The following is a 17,814-nucleotide window of genomic DNA, read 5'->3' as shown; positions in this document are numbered from 1 at the left end:
CACCGTTCCTCTGCGCTGCGAGTGCACCAAGTTTTGGTCCGATCGGTGGCCTAATGTAAAATTTAGCGATGTTTAAAAATGTTTAAAACCGCGAGTGCGCAGATCGATCTCCTATCCTGCTGTTCAGCGCCGCATCTTTTCTCCTGTCCCTCCGTGGGACAGTCCACCCCTTCATACGCCATCACGTCTTTCTTACTGGAGCGGTGGATGGCCGACGGAGGTTTCCACTGGACACAATTTCTGGAGGGAATTTAATGGATGGCCCAGCCCGGGAAATGACGCCAAACGGAAAATCTGATCTCAGCGGAGGACAGCGACCAGCGACCGCCGTGAGTCCGCTCCAGCCCCTTCCCCTCTGGTCCCCCTTGCTGGCTCCTGCCCCTCTCCCCGCAATAGCCCCGGTATTTTCTCCGGGCACCCCCCCCCTGCCCCCCCCCCCCCACCCTCACGTCCCCCTTCCCCCCCACACCACCTCCCTCACACAACGCTCTCCCCCCTCGCCCCACACACACACACCCCCTCCCCCACACACCCCAATGGGTCCCACTTAGTCTAGTATTACATCCAACAATGGACTGCTTCATTTGCTGAGCAACTGTGATTGGAATTGAATGCTGTGTAATGAATGTGCATACAGTTCTAACTTTATGATGGAAAGCAAACCATTGATGAATTACCTGAAGATGATTCCCAGTCAGCAGTCTGATACAAAGTCTCAACCTGAAACATCAACGTCCTTTCCACCCCAGATGCTACTCAACCAGCCGTGCTCCTCCAGCAGAGCGATGTTTCGTTAGGATGAATAAGGAGTTGCAAAGTTAAATATTTCTGCCTTTTACCGGTACACAAAAATGCTGGAGAAACTCAGCGGGTGCAGCAGCATCAACGGAGCGAAGGAAATAGGCAACGTTTCGAGCCAAAACCCTACTTCAGACATTTTACAAACTGGTATTGGTGAACAAGTATTGGCTGTGAGTAGCTGATCTTTTAAAGTCAGCTGATGATTGACAACAGACTGATTAAGCACTAAACAGCCAGAATGGGTTTGCTCGGCTTTTTGCTTTCAGTAGTCTGCTTTTATGTACTCCACCCATCATGTTTTCTTAGTATGTTTTGTTCCATTGATGAGAAAGATACTAAAGATAATAAAATAAGTGACACAGTGGGGTAAGGGACTGTTAAGTTTGTCAAGAAATCTCTAAGCAAAATGCTGGGATTCTCAGCTTAAAGCTTTATGCATTGGCATGCTAATTTCCTGGACACCCTTTCTCTATAATACACGTGACATCTCCAAAATATATTTGTTATTCTCCCCATTTCACAACCAAATACAACTGACTCAGCAAGTCTTTCAGTCAGCAGACGACAGCTATTAAATAACATAAATACAGAATTTAGGTTTCAAACATAAAAAGACATTACATTTGATTTAAAATAACTGTCCTTTTTAATTCAACATTAAAAATGACACAATGTGCAAATATGATACGAGAATTTACAGAACAAAAAACATTCATTCAAACTATTGAGGTATTGGTATCAGAACATGTAACAGAAAAATATAATCCTTGTCGATCACACCCTCCTTTTGAGGGATTGTAGAAAACACCTTAAGCAACAAATAATCTGCTTGAGGAACTCAGCAGGTCAAGCAGTATCTGTGGGTGGAAAGATGCCACTGAGTTCCTCCAGCAGATTGTTTTGTTGCTCCAGTTTCCAGCATCTGCAGTCTTTTGTTTCTTTGTAGAAAACACCTTTCTTGGGCTTAAAATACATGTAGGTTTTCACTTTATTTGAAGGAGGGAGAAAAAAAAATGTTTTGAAACCATTGATGCTTTACGATCGTGTTTTACGATTTCCATTGATTTAAATTTAAGTAAACATTAAAATCAAGAGGCTAAAAAGCCATGTTTTGGAAAATAAATGTTAAATTCTATCAAGCCCAACTACATTGGATGAATATAGCAATGTACAAGCCATACCAGTGAACAAGTCATCTCTCTTTTCCAAAAATACCTAATAAGTAGTCTTAACCATTTTTTTGTTGCACACATCATTGGAAGGAATACTCTTAATGCAGAAAAAAACAAATGGACATATACGCAGAAATATGAGACATACTCAAGCCATATGCAAACTACTTTGATCGGCTCCATAACGTGCAAATGAGTAACTAAAATTCACTCAAAACTAACTTTGGAGCGAGAAGCAGGTGCAAAGGATGATACCTACTTCCAAGATGACCATAACTCCCTCCTTGGAAAAACAATCACTTCCCTTTAGTGTTAGGAAGGAACAACAGATGCTGGTTTAAACTGAAGATAGACACAAAAATCTGGAGCAACAGCACAACAGGCAGCATCTCTGGAGAGAAGGAATAGGTGATGAAGCAGGGTCTCGACCTGCAATGTCATCCATTCCTTCTCTCCAGAGATGCTGCCTGTCCCGCTGAGTTACTCCAGCTTTTTGTGACTATATTCTCTTTAGCATTAGATGTGGATTCCTTTCCTCTGGTCCTTTCTTTGAACAAATACATTAGCTTACCATATTGTAACTTACTATTACTTTGAATACAATTAAACAGAAGCAGGGACGTCTACTTATTGGAAGTGGTGTCAACTTGTTCAATGTATTAACTTTGCAAGTTTACATTTAATAAAATGAAGTATTTTAATAAATAGGTATTCCAATTATGCAACCCCTTCTAATTTCCTAATATACTAGTACAACCACTGTACTTCGTTAAACAGCATTTCGGTAATTACGACACATTCAAAGTCTATAAACACATAATTTGTACTAAATCTACTCCCAGAGTTGAATTTCCGAAGTAAAATATGAAAGAAACCGTAAAATACTAAATAAAGGACAGGTTCTTAGTGGATTTTTAACTTCCTATTCCAGAGTGGCATTGTCCTTCAGGGTGGCAAAATGCTGGCATACGGAAGTTTCTTGGTAGGTAAAATGATACAATTTGAATACAATTCAGTACAGTTTAATTTCTGCAATATTTGACGAAAATAGAAGTATTAAATTAGTTTCAAATAAGTTATGGAAAAATTATTTTCAAATCTGATTTAACTATTGTCTATCCATCCTGTACTACAACCTGCCTCCAGACCAAAATGTGCATATTTTGGCAGGGGCATACCTTGTGATTCAATTTAGAAAAATTACATGTGCATGTAAAACTCCACCATAACTTGGGTATTTCCATGTGTTGACTTGACCTCAGGAAACGAAAAGCAGTACAAAAGGTATCTCAATATTTCCCAAGATGCTGGTTTAAATATATATTACAAATTCTCACTTCAGTGGCCTACTATAACTGCAAAAAATAGGTTGATGTTTCATTCCGAGTATTCACATAAATGCTCCTGAAATGTTAAGCACCAACATTGTACGTCAAATTAAAATCAAAACAAAAGATGTATGTCACAAGACCAAGGTAAAACATTTTGGTTTTGCACACAAGGATATGTTTTACAACACTTGAGCCCTCCTTTCCTCAGAATGAAAGCTTACATACAATGAGAATTTACTACACAAATGAAATTAGGAATACATTCCCAATACATGTAATTGTTAACAAGACTAGAAAAGGTTTCCAGATACACCATTTTAATTAGAATACGAATTAATGTATTTTTGAAAACCCATTATTTCATTGAGGTAATAAACAACCTCAAGGGTTGGTAAATACAATTGGTTACATTTATTGACATTTCTCAAGCGTGAAGATACCACAGCAAAAAAATCTCAATTTATGGGATTGGAAAGCCCAGTTGTGTTAACTAGCAAGTTCCCATTGCTGAATAATTAATTTGCGGATAAAGACTTCAAGGAGTAACAAGTCAAAGGAAGACAACGGAACAGTTTCACCCAGAGTGTGGACCCCTTTGCTAGCAGTCAAGCTCTTTGTGATGCATTGGCTTCAACGCTCAACTAACGACAATGTACATAGTTAATTTAATCTTTGATCCTCGTTTCTATTATCATCATTACCAATTTCCGACGGGTTCCTTGTCTGCAATAACAACTACAAGGAAGCAATGAGATGAATATACGAGGGTGGGGGGACAGAGAAAAATAGTTCATCAATTATAAAGGTTGAAAAATTGGAGAAGCAATGAAAGAATTGAAACGCTCTCTGTATCTTGTTTGCCGATATCCATAATAAATAGTATCTGAGGATAATGCGGATTTAAAACATGATAAATTGATTTATTCCAACTCCAGAAATGTCCCATCATTGGAATCTTAAATCAGGCCACCCTCACGGGTCTTAATCGGATCACCGGGGACAAGTTTACTTTAAGAATCTTTTGAGCCCTTTGGCGTGCTTTGGAAACACTTTCATCGGAAGAGGAATCTTCAACTTTTATGGTTGGAAAGGCAGTGAGACTAAAGGCGGCGGCTCTCCTGGATAAGCTGCCTCGCAAAACCCTGCTCATAACGTGCGAGGCAGAGGTCTTTGTGGGGCAGCTTCTGCTTTTCTTGGTGACGGGCTCCCCCGCATTGGTTCCTGCTTTCCTTTGTCTCCTCCGCCGACTGCTGGTCGCCCTCTCGGCGGCAGATTTAAGTTGAGCCGCAGGCTTGGCTTCAGGTACCGCGGAGCGGCACGAAGAGTAACCGTACACGTCCTTGCTCCGCAGGATGCGCGGGGAGAAGCCTTCCTCCCTCATGCTGCACAGGAAGTCCCACAGCGCCAGCTCCGAGTTGTGAAAGTCGTCGCACTTGGGCATGAAGATCCTGAGCGCATCCTCCAGCGCCTTTGTTCCCGTGAACACCATCTGCGATCTGGAGTAGACCATTCGCTCCTCGGCAGTGCACACCTCCATGGCCAGGCTCAGCCTGACTCTGCCCACTTCACTCACTCTATGTGGCGCGGTTTTAGACAGGCACCTCAAGAATAGATCAGCCTTTCTCCCCCACACACGCACACGCCCCCCCCCCCGGGCTTGGAGTGGGAGCTGTAAATACAGCACAAAAGCCCCGCTCACATTTCCTCAAGATGTCCCTGGGAAATGAGAAACGGCCCCATCCGCCGCCCGTTTATAAAGAGGAGAGGAGCCCTCCCAGCACGTCAGCGCAGTGACTCCACCCCGCCCTGCTCCAGAGAAACACAAACAAGCCCGGCGGGACCACAGGGCACTGGGCTGGGGCCACACTGGCAGCGGAAAGCAAACACTTGGAGTGGGGACAGACACAAAATGCTGGAGTAACTCAGCGGGGCAAACAGCATCTCCGGAGAGGACTGAAATAGGGTCTTGACCCGAAACGCCACCCATTCCTTCTCTCCAGAGATGCTGCCTGACCCGATGCTGCCTGACCTCCAGCATTTTGTATCTATCTTCGGTGTAAAGCAGCATCTGCAGTTCCTTCTTGCATACTTGGAGTGGAGAACTGGGGCAGTATCGGCTGGTCAGAGCTTGGCGCTGAGTCACTCAGGTCGAGATCCCCACTCGGGTTTCAAACACAGGAAGACCTGGTCTTCTCCAGGAGGCCTGAATGTGCACCATCCGCCCTCAGCCACCATGTGGTCGTCACCGCAGCTTCAAGGATCTGCTTGGAGAGATCAGTGACCACGATTATCTGATCACATGAAATCTACTTGCTTTAATAATTTTTTTACAGTTTTGCCCAAAGGAATGGAAATTGGCAGGCTTATCTCTTCCATACAACAGACGTTGGCTAAATCTGTGAAGCTTTTTCGCCCGATTTCGAACTAACTTCGCCGAGCACCACGGGGAGCAACCAGCGGAGATAGACACAAAGTGATGAGCGGGTCAGGCAGCATCGCCGGAAAAAAAAGATGCGTGAGGCTTCGGGTCGGAACCCTTTTCAGACTGGTTGGATTTCCAAAGAGAACCTCAGATTTCAGCTCTAAGTAACTTCAAGTCTGAGTTACTGTGTACAGTTTCAACCCGTTATCAACACTTTCCCCTAAAGGCAAAGCCATGTTAGTTTAGAGATACAGCGCGGAAACGAGCCATTCGGCCCAGCGAGGCCACACAGACCAGCGATCCTCGCACATTAACACTATCCTAAACACACCTGGGACAATTTCATGGCCGTCCAAAGAGGGGGGGGGGAGGGTGGGTGCGTTGGGTGCGACTGCACCCCCCCTCCCCCCCCCCTAAGAAAAAATCACCAAAAAATAAAAAATCGGGGGGGGGGGGGGGGGAATCAATGTTTCCACTTTGGAAACGGCCAGTTCTCTGTTCTCCCGTCCCTGGGCGGGGGTGGCTGAATCTGAAACTAACGGCTGTAACCCCAACACCAGACGCCGCTGCGGCGGAGCCAGCTCCCCTCGCCTCCCCCCGCCGCCGGGGCTCAAGCCACCTTCCCCCCACACACCACCCCCGCTGGGCCCACGCCACCCCCGTTGGGTCTACTCCACCCTCGCTGACCCCCTCTGGGCCCACGCCACCTTCATCGCTGGGCCCGCGACACCATCATCTTCGCCCCCGCAAGAATGAGGGGGGGTGGGGGAGAGAGAGAGGAAGGGAGGGGAGAGAGTGAGATGGGGGAGGGGAGAGGGAAAGGGGGATTATCTTTAGTGAGATTGCAAAATGAAGGTAGGTTTTAGAGCTATTATATTTTCTCCTCCATATGAATAATATTAAAATATTAATATTAATAATATTAAGTAATATCAAACAATTGGAACTGCTTTCATTTCCTTGATAACTGTCGATGGTTTGACATGTGCCTTTATTAAAGACTCAGTAAAGTTACAGTGTGTCACACTTAACTCCTTTACATGGTGTCAGTAAGTTAAATGCGCGCCTCCTGTTTATCGGGTTTTATTTGCTCCTAGTTTTACTAGTGTTTAATTCCCTATTTAACATGGCATTCTCGTGCCGCAAGCCCTCTCCCCTTGTCTTTGACGCTGACATTGCGGAGCGATGGGCTACTTTTGTGATGGACTACAACCACTTCATCAACATCATGCACTGAAACGACCCTGATGTGGTCAAAGCCTCACTCCTGCTGAACCTTGCCGGTCCCGATGCTATGAAGCGTGCTCAGGCTTTCACTTGCAATCCAACGGTCCTGGATGACAACGACCAGGTCGTCGAGACGGCGGAATCTGCCAACGACCCGGTATGTCTCTTACGCAAGTTTGCGGAGATTTGTGACTTGCCCTCCAACCTTATATTGGAGCGGGCTAGATTCTTTACAAGGAAACAGCAGCCTGATGAACCTGTTGAATGTTTTATCGCTGACCTGCGCTACCTTGCTCAGCGGTGCTGTTTCGAGAACATGCGTGATCAGCTCACCAGAGATATTTTGGTCACCGGCATGCTAGATCAGAAGCTACGAGCGGAGCTGCTGCGAAGACCGGATCTCACCCTGACTGAGGCTATGCATGCATGCCGAATAGCTGAGGTGGTTGCCCCGCTACATGGGCAGAGGGGATCTCACAATCGGGCTATTAATCTGACTGGTGTTGCTATGCCCCGTCGCAAGCAAGACAACGTTCGCCCTGAATCGCGGCTGAATTATGCCGCTCGGGTCCCTTTTGTCAAGAAGTGCCCCAACTGCAACTATGTCCACTCTATGCAGTCGCAGTGCCCAGCATTTGGTAAAGCTTGTAATTTCTGTAAGAAGATGAACCATTTCTCAGCTGCCTGTCGCTCCCGTGGGAACGTTTCTCCAGCTCCCAGACAAGTTTTAAACAACCTTCAACAAGTTGATAACGAATTCGGTTCCCAGTCTTCTGTCGACACTGCCCTCGACTCTGAGCCCAGTATTGCCATGGAAGATGCCAGTGTTTATTCTCTCCTTCATAATCAATCTCGCCTCCCTGATCCTTCTGTGCTTGTCACTGTCAACAACAAATCCTTCACTGCTAGGCTGGACACGGGGGCGAAGGTGAATGCTATGTCAACATCCCTGTTCAGGAAGATAAGGAATAATGAGCTGTTAACTGCTGATCGCTCCATATTGCGTGCTTATGGGGGAGAGGAGCTAAAACCTGTTGGGAGGGCCACCTTCCACTGTGTGCTGAAGAAATCTTCGCGTGACCTGTCGTTTTTCATTCTTGACTGACTGTGTGACTCTGTTGAGCAATCAGGCGTGTCAGGATCTCGGGCTGGTGTCCTTTGACCGTACTGTCCACGAAGTGCGGGTGATGCTGAATCCAGTCTCCGAGTACCCTGACCTATTCAATGATGATCTGGGTAAGCTGCCCCTTGTATACAAGATCGCAACTGACCCGTCGGTTGTACCAATGGTCTGTGCTCCACACAGGGTGTCATTTGCCATGAAGGGCAAGGTCGAAGCCATGCTGAAGAACATGGTTGACATGGGAGTGCTTGAAGCTGTCAGCGAACCCACCCAGTGGGTCTCCACCATGATCGCCACCATGAAGAAGGGTAAGAGCGAGATACGGGTGTGCATCAACCCCAAAGACTTAAATCTGGCAATAAGATGTCCTCACTACCCTATGAGGACTGTAGAAGATGTTGCTGCCCAGGTCGGTCAGGCCACAGTGTTCTCTGTCCTTGATGCCAGGAGCTCATTCTGGCAAATACCTCTAGACAAACACACCTCAGACTTAACCACTTTTGGCACCCCCTTCAGAAGATTCAAATTTTTGCGGATGCCGTTCGGCATCAACTCTGCCAGCGAAGTGTTTCAACGCTCCATGGAGCAACTGTTTGCTGGCCTGCCGTGTGCCATTATCGTGGATGACATCCTGGTTTATGGGAAAGATGCTGCTGAGCACGACCACAACCTCCGACGGATTCTAGACCGCGCTCGCCAGATCAACTTAAAACTTAACCCGTCAAAGTGCAAGTTCCGTGTAGCTGAAGTACCCTATGTTGGCCACATCTTCACAGCCCACGGGCTGAAACCTGATCCGCAGAAGACCAACGCTATCTCCGAGCTGCCTGCCCCGACCGACGTGACCAGCCTGCAGCGATTCCTGGGCATGGTCAACTATTTGGGAAAGTTCATCCCCGACCTCAGCGAGTTGAGCGCACCCCTGAGGCAACTGACGAAAAAAGACATTGCCTGGTCCTGGTTTCCCCAACACCAGCAGGCTTTCGACCTTCTCAAAACAAAGTTGATTAGCACACCGACTCTCAAGTTTTTCGATCTGCAACGTCCAATTGTAGTTACGGGTGATGCTTCCCGCTTCGGACTCGGTGCTGTCTGCCTGCAACTCCATGATGACGGCTCGCTGCAGCCTATTTCTTATGCCTCGCGTACCATGACAGACACTGAGCAGCGCTATGCACAAATCGAGAAGGTGCTTCTTGCGGTTGTATTCGCCTGCTCCAAGTTCAAGGACTTCCTTTTCAGTACCAGGTTCACCGTCGAGATGGATCATCAACCCTTGGTGACCATCCTCAATAAGCCCATCCATATCGCTCCAGCTAGACTCCAGCGCATGATGTTACAGCTCCAGCGGTTCGACTTTCTGATCGTGTACAAGAGGGGCACCGAGATGCATGTGGCCGACGCGCTGTCCCGGGCCCCCCGGTCCTCCTGTGACAGGCACCCCTACGAGCAGGAGGATCTGCAGGTACTGAATGTCAACTTTGTTCCCTCTAAGCAGCTGCAGTGCCTGGTTGAGCACACTGCCAACAACCCCGACCTGCAACAGCTCGCAGCTGTCATCCAGCGGGGGTGGCCCAACAGATGCACCTAGCTGCCTGCGGGCGTCCACCTTTTCTTTCTGGTCCGTGACGAGCTTGTGCTCCGGGATGGCATCATCATCAAGGGTCACAAGGTGGTCGTCCCTGCCTCCCTATACGACTTGTACTACAATGCTGCCCACATGGGGCATCCCGGAGCCGATGCCACCGTCTCACAGGCCCAGGAACAATACTATCGGCCTGGCATGGCCAAGTACATTAAAGCCCGAGGATCCTCCTGTCCTGATTGCAACACTCTTGCCCCACATCAGCAGCGCCAGCTACTTCTGCAGCAGCCTGCGCCTGCCATGCCCTGGACCTCGCTGGCTGCTGACATATTCGAATGGCGAGGCAAGCACTACCTGGTGTTGGTTGATTCATACTCCAACTGGTTCGAAGTTGACCTTCTCCCTGCTATCACCTCTGAAATGGTTATCAGTAAGCTGCGCAGACACTTTGCTACCTTTGGGTCCCCGGTCAGCTTGCAGACCGACAACGGCCGTCAGTTCGCCAGTGCAGAATTCCAGGCTTTCGCTGTGAAGTGGAACTTCACTCACTATACCAGCAGCCCCGAATACCCGCAGAGCAACGGCCTGGCCGAGCGAGCTGTCCGCAGTGCTAAGAATTTGCTCGAGCAGTCTCGTCTCTCCAATGGTGACTTCTACCTGGGTCTACTAAACCTTCGCAACATCTCACGGGACCCTACCATGCGATCCACTGCCCAGATTCAGATTCAGATTCAGATTCAGACTCAATTTTAATTGTCATTGTCAGTGTACAGTACAGAGACAACGAAATGCATTTAGCATCTCCCTGGAAGAGCGACATAGCAACGATTTGAATAAATAATAATAAGTGTCCGAGGGGGGGGGGGTGATTGGCAGTCACCGAGGTACGTTGTTGAGTAGAGTGACAGCCACCCAGCATCTGATGTCCCGCATGCTTCGCCCAGCGATGTCGATCGCCCAACAATCTCTGGTGCCCAAGGTCCTCCAGCCTGCCGCCACTCAGCAACGGATTGCTCACAAGCATGAGATACAGCGCCGCTCCCACGACAAGTCCTGCCGCCTGCTCTCAACACTACTGCCTGGCCAGGTCGTCCGCTTGCAGACCGCCACCGGATTCTCCCGACTCGCAACCGTTGTTGGCGTGGACGATTCCCCGAGATCTTACCTGGTGGACTTTGATGGGACTGTCTACCGCCGGAGCCGCCAGCACCTGTTGGCCGTTAACGGGCCTCTGCCTCCTCCTGCGGATCCCTACGCTCCTCCGTTGCGTTTCAAGCCTGTCATTACTAATTACCCTGCTGCGCCCTGCATGCCCCGGTCAGTTCGCTTGCCGCGTTCTCCTCCCTCTGCGCTTCCTGGGTTCGGGCAGATGTTCTCCTCCCCCTGCTCGTTCTCCTTCTCCTCCTTCTCCCCCGTCTCCTCCTCCTGGATCACCTGTGCCGGTTGGGTCACCTCCCGCATTCCCGGTTGGGTCTCCGCCGACTTTCTCCTTCCCGGCTGCTACTGCTCCGCCTCCTCTTCGATCTGGTGGGGAGGGTGATGGTGCTATACGCACACGCTCGGGTCGGGTTGTCAAACCTGTCCGCTATGGTGATTTTAAATTTGCATGTGTTGTATAATCACACTGCCACTGTTATAACTTCAATTTTAGATTTCTAAGGGAAAGGATGTAGATGGTTTATGCATGCAACCTATAATGTAGCTACCTCATTACCACTAACCACGCCCAGGCTTCTCAGTATAACTGTGATATCTTCCCTTTGCCCCTCCCTTGGTTCCAGTACGCCTGAAGACTAGATGCAGCCAGTACTGGGACGTGTTTGACATGTGCCTTTATTAAAGACTCAGTAAAGTTACAGTGTGTCAGACTTAACTCCTTTACAATAACAATACTGAAAAATATGAATTCCATAGTTTGTGACATGAACACACATTTTAATGGGATCATTATATACAGATGTAACATTTCGAGATCGGCGGGGGGGGGCAAATATGCGTCAAGCCGATAGCCTGATCGTTAAAGAGTTAAAAGATAGCCTAATCGATAAAGGGCTGAGAAGAGGAATCAGAGCTGCAAAGGAAAGGTACTCTGAGAAGTTGAGGAGCAAGTTCTCAGCTAATGACTCTTCTTCAGTTTGGAAGGGCATGCAAGAAATCACTAGCTATAAGAGGAAAGCCTCCCGCTCTTTGGACAATCGTCAGCTGACGAACGACCTGAATGAGTTTTACTGCAGGTTTGAAAATCAGAAACGTAACCCTGGTACCCCTTCCCCAACAAACACAGCCAGACCCCAGTCTGCAAAGAATGAACCCTGCACCCTCTCCTTCCCATTCACCACTTCACACCTACTTAAGGCAAGACTCCAGCATGAAAAGAGTGAACCCTTTCCCACACCAACCATCACTTCACACCCACTCACAGCCTGACCTCAGTCTGCAAAGACTTCTAAACCCACACCACTCCAATCACCACTTCACACCCAATTACTCATTTTTAACCAGTCCCTGCAAAGATGTACTGTTCCTGCCTGCTTCGAAGTCTCCACTATTGTCCCTGTACCCAAAAAGGTAAGGATTACTGGTCTTAATGACTACAGGCTTGTCGCACTGACCTCTGTAGTCATGAAGACCGTTGAAAGGCTTGTGCTGGCCAAGCTGAAAAATATCACAATCCCTCTGCTGGAAACTCTGCATTTTGCATATTGGGCCAATAGATCTGTGGATGACGCAGTCAATCTGGGCCTGCACTTCATCCTCCAGCCAGGGGGCCTATGCGCGGATTTTGTTTTATTGATTTTAGCTCTGCATTTAACACCATTCTGCCAGAGCTACAACGCTCCAAACTTTCTGAGTTGACTGTGCCTGAACCCCTCTGTCGGTGGATCACCAGCTTTCTGACAGACAGGAAGCAGCATGTGAGGCGGGAAAGCATATCTCGGACCCGCAAACGCTCAGCATAGGAGCACCGCAAGATGCGTACTCTCCCCTCTCCTCTACTCTCGCCACACCAATGACTAAACCTCCACAGACATTTCTGTCAAGCTTCTCAAGTTTGCAGATGACACAACCCTGATTGGACTGATCCAGGATGGATCTATACTCTGTACTCTTTTCAGTTTGACATCTTTTCTATAACATGGTGCCCAGAACTGAACACAATATTCTAAATGTGGTCTCACCAATGTCTTATACAACTGCAACATGACCTCCCAACTTCTATACTCAATACTCTGACTGATGAAGGCCAAACCTGATATACCTGCGACACAACCTTCAAGGAACCATGCAACCATTCCTCTGCCCACCTGGCTAATTGATCCAGATCCTGCTGCAATCCTTCACAACCATCTTCACTATCTGCAAAACCACTCACTTCTGTATCATCAGCAAACTTGCTAATCTTGCCCTGTTCTGTGACGTTTCACAGAGTGCTGGAGTAACTCAGCGGGTCAGGCTGAGTATAAAAGTTGCAGTTGCATAAGAAGCTGCCAGAGGAGGTAGTTGAGGCAGGGACTATCGCAACATTTAAGAAACAGACAGGTACATGGATAGGACAGGTTCGGAGGGATATGGATCAAACGTGGGCAGGTGGGACTAGTGCAGATGGGACATGCTGGGCCGAAGGGCCTGTTTCCACACTGTATCACTCTATGACTCTATCTTTCTCTCTCAAACCCATTCTCCTGCCTTCTTCCCATTACCTCTGACACCCATATCAATCAAGAATCTATCGATCTCCTGAAAAATGTCCATTGACTTGACCTCCACAGCTGTCTGTGGCAATGAATTCCACAGTTCACCACCCTCTGACTTAAGAAATTCCTGCTCATCGCCTTCCTAAAAGAATGTCTTTTAATTCTGAGGCTATGGCCACTGGTCCTAAACTCTCCCACTTGTGGAAACATCCTCTCCAAATCCACTCCATCCAGGTTTTTACCAGGCTGGGACAGACAGCTTCACACCGTGTCCCAAAGCTTGTGTCTTGTCCTGCATCACCCAAGGCAGCAGAGATTTTATAGGAGAGGGCAAGCACCGTAACAAAGTAGCTCACGATGGTTTGGGTAACATTCAGGAATGTCTATGCATGTCACATCATGAATATTACTGAAGAACGGTCTTGACCCGAAATATAATCTATATCATTTCTTCAGAGATGCTGCCTGACCCACTGAGTTACTCCAGCACTCTGTGACATGTCACCTATCCATGTTCTCCACAGATGCTGCGTGACTCACTGAGTTACTCCAGCACTCTGTGAAACATCGCCTATTCATATTCTCCGCAGATGCTGCCTGACCCACTGAGTTACTCCAGCACTTTGTGACTATTTTTCCTTCACCCATCTGCCCAAGACCACTCTCCCCCCTCCTTTCCTATGTTCCTTTCCACCCATAAACCTCTTTCTGCCTTTACATTTCACTCCTCTTTCAAATCTGCTCTACTTATCTACATGCATTTTTCTTCTTCACTTTTTAGTCATAGAATGATGCAGTGTGGAAACAGGCCCTTCAGCCCAACTTGCCCACACCGACCGACATGTCCCATCTAAACTAGTCCCACTCACATGCGTTTGGCCCATATCCATCTAAATCTGTCCTACCCATGTACGTGTCCAAATGTCTTTTAAACATTAGGATAGTCTCAGCCTTAACTATCTCCTCTGGCAGCTCATTACATACACCCAGCACACTTTGTGTGAAAAAGCTACCTCAGATACCTGTTAATTTCTGAAATATTGGTCATAAATCTGGTGCAAAAATGCTCCAAAATAAGGGTCAGAATGCACCAGAGAGCATCTAAAGCCCCTGAGCTTCCAGGGCCCTTAAGCGGGCCCTGGATCCTGGCATCAAGGGACTTCACGCTTCGCGCTCGTGATGTGCGCACCGCGCACATTATTTCACATTAAGTTTTTTGTAATTCTATCATGCCACCCCCCTTTTTGAAAAGCTTCGTACGGGCCTGAATTTACACATACGCCATTAACCTACATACCTGTACGTCTTTGGAGTGTCGGAGAAAACCTACGCAGATCACAGGGAGAAAGTACAAACTCGGTACAGACAGCACCCATAGTCGGGATCGAAACTGAGTGACTATAAGGCAGCAACTCTACCGGTGTGCCACCGTGGTCGCCCCAAGTCAGTTTTGAATAATCATTTGGAAATAATCTTTGGCAAGTTTCCCTTTTTCATTGAGTTACACAACTTTTTCTATTTGGTGCAATAGTTCTGCTATTATAATTCACAACTCCTGGGACTATAACAACATGTTAAAGACATTTGAACAGGTACATGAATAGGAAATGTTTAGAGAGAAGTGGGCCGATGGCACTCGTGTAGATGAGACATCTTGGCATGGACAGGTTTGGCCAAAGGAGCTGTTTCCATGCTGTATGACTGTATAGCTCCTTTAGTCCATCTTTTGTATCGGTTCTAGATCAATGACCAAACTCTTGGATGCAAACCTTGTATCTCTCGTTATTTCATTATTCCTAACGTCCACTCCACGACACACTTTTTTATCCTTTCCTTCTAATGCTTCCACTGTACTTGTTTTAAAACTCTGAAGAACGGTGCTGACCCAAAGCATTGCCTATCCATATTCTCCCAAAACGTCACCTATCCTATTTCTCCAGATATGTTGCCTGACCCACTGAGTTACTCCAGCACTTTGTGTTTTTTTTTTTACAACTCAAAATTTTAAAGTCCTGATGAAAGATTATCAATGTGATCTATAAATTCATTTTTTGTCTCTCCTTTGATGCTGCCCGATCTGCTGAGTCGTTTGAACCTGTTTATTAAGGACAAGTACTTGTTCCATAAATTTTCAGGATGATTCAATTGGACAAACTACTTTTCGCAGAGAAATATAATTTTCATTCTCTTCAGTACCCTCACGTTGACGTACCTCACCACCATTAGTGAGTAGTCGCACAGATATTATACTCTTAGCTCCATCACCTTCATTTGCAATTTGTATTACCAGTATTAAATCTTTATTAATTTGTATTATGTTCAACCATGAATGGAAATATTTTTATAAATATATTCTGCATTTTAAATTTTGCTTACCGTTTAAAAAATATTCAACAGATTATAATAATTATTTTCTGAGTAGACAAACCCTTCCAAAATAAAAATCAAAGGCTACATCGGCTTGTATGTTATTTCTCATTCCAGAGAAGATGCTTAACTGGCTGAGTTCTTCCAGCATTTTCTGTTTTTTTGTTTCAGATTCAGCAGTTTTATTTGCTTTCCGTGTATGTTATAATATTGACTCTGCATGTTTGATAAACATTGCCGTGTTCTGTTCATATCGTGAGTGGAATAAATAAAATGGTGAGACACGTAATTGGTGTAATATTAATTCATCCACACAATAATTATGAAAACTAGAAGCACAGAATTATATTGACTCTGCATCCTGTCCCAGCTGCTCATTGTGTTTTGAACTTGCAACATTGCCTTAGATTACGTGTAACTCATTTAAATTTTAAAGAAAACTTGAGATTCCTCACTAGGTTTATGCCAATCACTGGACAGCACTGTTAATTCAATTATAAGTTTATTTGTTGAGGATAAACAAGGTAATGTTTTGGGCTGCAACATTTAGAGATATCGCCTGGAAAAATTGCTAGAATTTAGAATTGGTGCAGCAGAAGTGTCAGACAGCACAAAAACAGGCCCTTCGGCCCAGCTGGCCCATGCTGTCCCATCGACACTAGTCCCACTTGCTAATGTTTGGTCCATATCCCTCTGAACCTTTCCTATCCATGAACCTGTCCAAATGCCATTTAAATTTGTTCTAGTTTCTGCCTCAGCTACCTCTTCTGGCAGCTCATTCCATATCCCCATCTTTCTCTGTTGCCCCAGAAAAAGTTGCCCCAGATTCCTATTAAATCATTCACCTCTCACCTTAAACCTATGTCCTCTGGTTCTTGATCCCTATTCTGGATAAAAGACTCTTGCCCATCTATTCCCTTCATAATCTTATACACCTCTATAAGATCATTTCCCATCTTCCTACGATCCAGGGAATATACTCCTAGCCTGCCCAATCTCTCCCTATAGCTCAGGCCCTGAAGTCCTGGCAACATCCATATAAATCTTCTCTGCACTCTTTCCAGATGTAAGCTTTTATAACCATCTTTGCTATCGACAATACCACCCACTTTAGTGTTATCTGCAAACTTACTAATCATGTCTTGTACATTCTCATCCAAATCGCTGATATAAACCAGAAACAGCAATGGAACAGCAAAACCTAAGGCACACCGCCTTAGTAACGGGCCTCCAGTCAGTAAAACAAACTTCCACCATCACCCACTGCTTCCTTTTATGAAGCCAATTTTCTAACCAGTCAACTAGCTCTCCTTGGTCCCCATGCAACCTTACCTTCCAGAGCAGCCTACCAAATGCCTTGCTGAAATCCATATATACCAAGTCTATAGCTATGCGCTTATTAACCGTTTTGGTCACATCTTTAAAAAACGCAATTAGATTTGTGACACACTATCTCCTACATTTAAAACTGTGCTGACTATTCCTTATTGGCCCTCAATTTCACTTCTCATCCAAGTTTCTTTATAGCCTCCTGCATTGCCCTTCACACAGACGGGAAATGGGCTAGATTGAAGGTGAAGCCGAGTAAGTCATGGAGTATTTCCTTTGACAAGAGAAAATGTAGTAGAGAAAAGGTTCAGTGAAGAAGAAATCCTATCTATAATGGAGAAACCAGTTAAAAGTTTGGGTTGGTGTTATAACAGGAAGTTGGATGACATTAAACAGGTTCAGCAACTTGGAAAGGATGTTACTGACAGGTTCGTGTAGATCAGTGTCTCTCATGCCATGAGTCATACTGTGGCTCCGCCCACTGGTTTAATAGAAAGCCCTTTTCCCTTTCTTTCCCAGTCTTGAGTAGTATGTTAAGATGAAGTTACCTATGCTGTATTGCTAATAAAAATCTTTGGATCTTAATCACCGTGTGTGAGTTAAGTCATTCCAACATGGTGTAAGAAAGCTGGTACTCACTCCTTGCCTAATTCTATTGCTTTTATTTTATTGTTTTTTTCGTCCAGTATATGTTTTACTAAGCTGCTGCTCTCAGAAAACCATAAACTTTGGTGTTTGATGAAGACCTCGCAGAACGATGGT

At 46.2% G+C, this 17,814-nt stretch overlaps 2 protein-coding genes across 2 annotated transcripts in view; both read right to left on the bottom strand.

The window, feature by feature from the left end:
* LOC129707735 (cAMP-dependent protein kinase type II-beta regulatory subunit-like) overlaps positions 1-17,814 on the bottom strand; it is a 154,960-nt gene that overhangs the window by 105,478 nt on the left and 31,668 nt on the right. The window lies entirely within an intron of this gene.
* On the bottom strand, positions 1,597-5,223 carry LOC129707737 (coiled-coil domain-containing protein 71L-like). Its single transcript, XM_055652988.1, has one exon. The coding sequence runs from the start codon at positions 4,839-4,841 to the stop codon at positions 4,266-4,268; it is 576 nt and encodes a 191-aa protein (XP_055508963.1). The 5' UTR covers positions 4,842-5,223; the 3' UTR covers positions 1,597-4,265.

This window comes from Leucoraja erinacea, chromosome 22 (assembly GCF_028641065.1).
Source record: "Leucoraja erinacea ecotype New England chromosome 22, Leri_hhj_1, whole genome shotgun sequence".
In the NCBI taxonomy this organism is placed as follows: domain Eukaryota; kingdom Metazoa; phylum Chordata; class Chondrichthyes; order Rajiformes; family Rajidae; genus Leucoraja; species Leucoraja erinaceus.
This window is presented reverse-complemented; position numbering and strand designations above follow the sequence as displayed.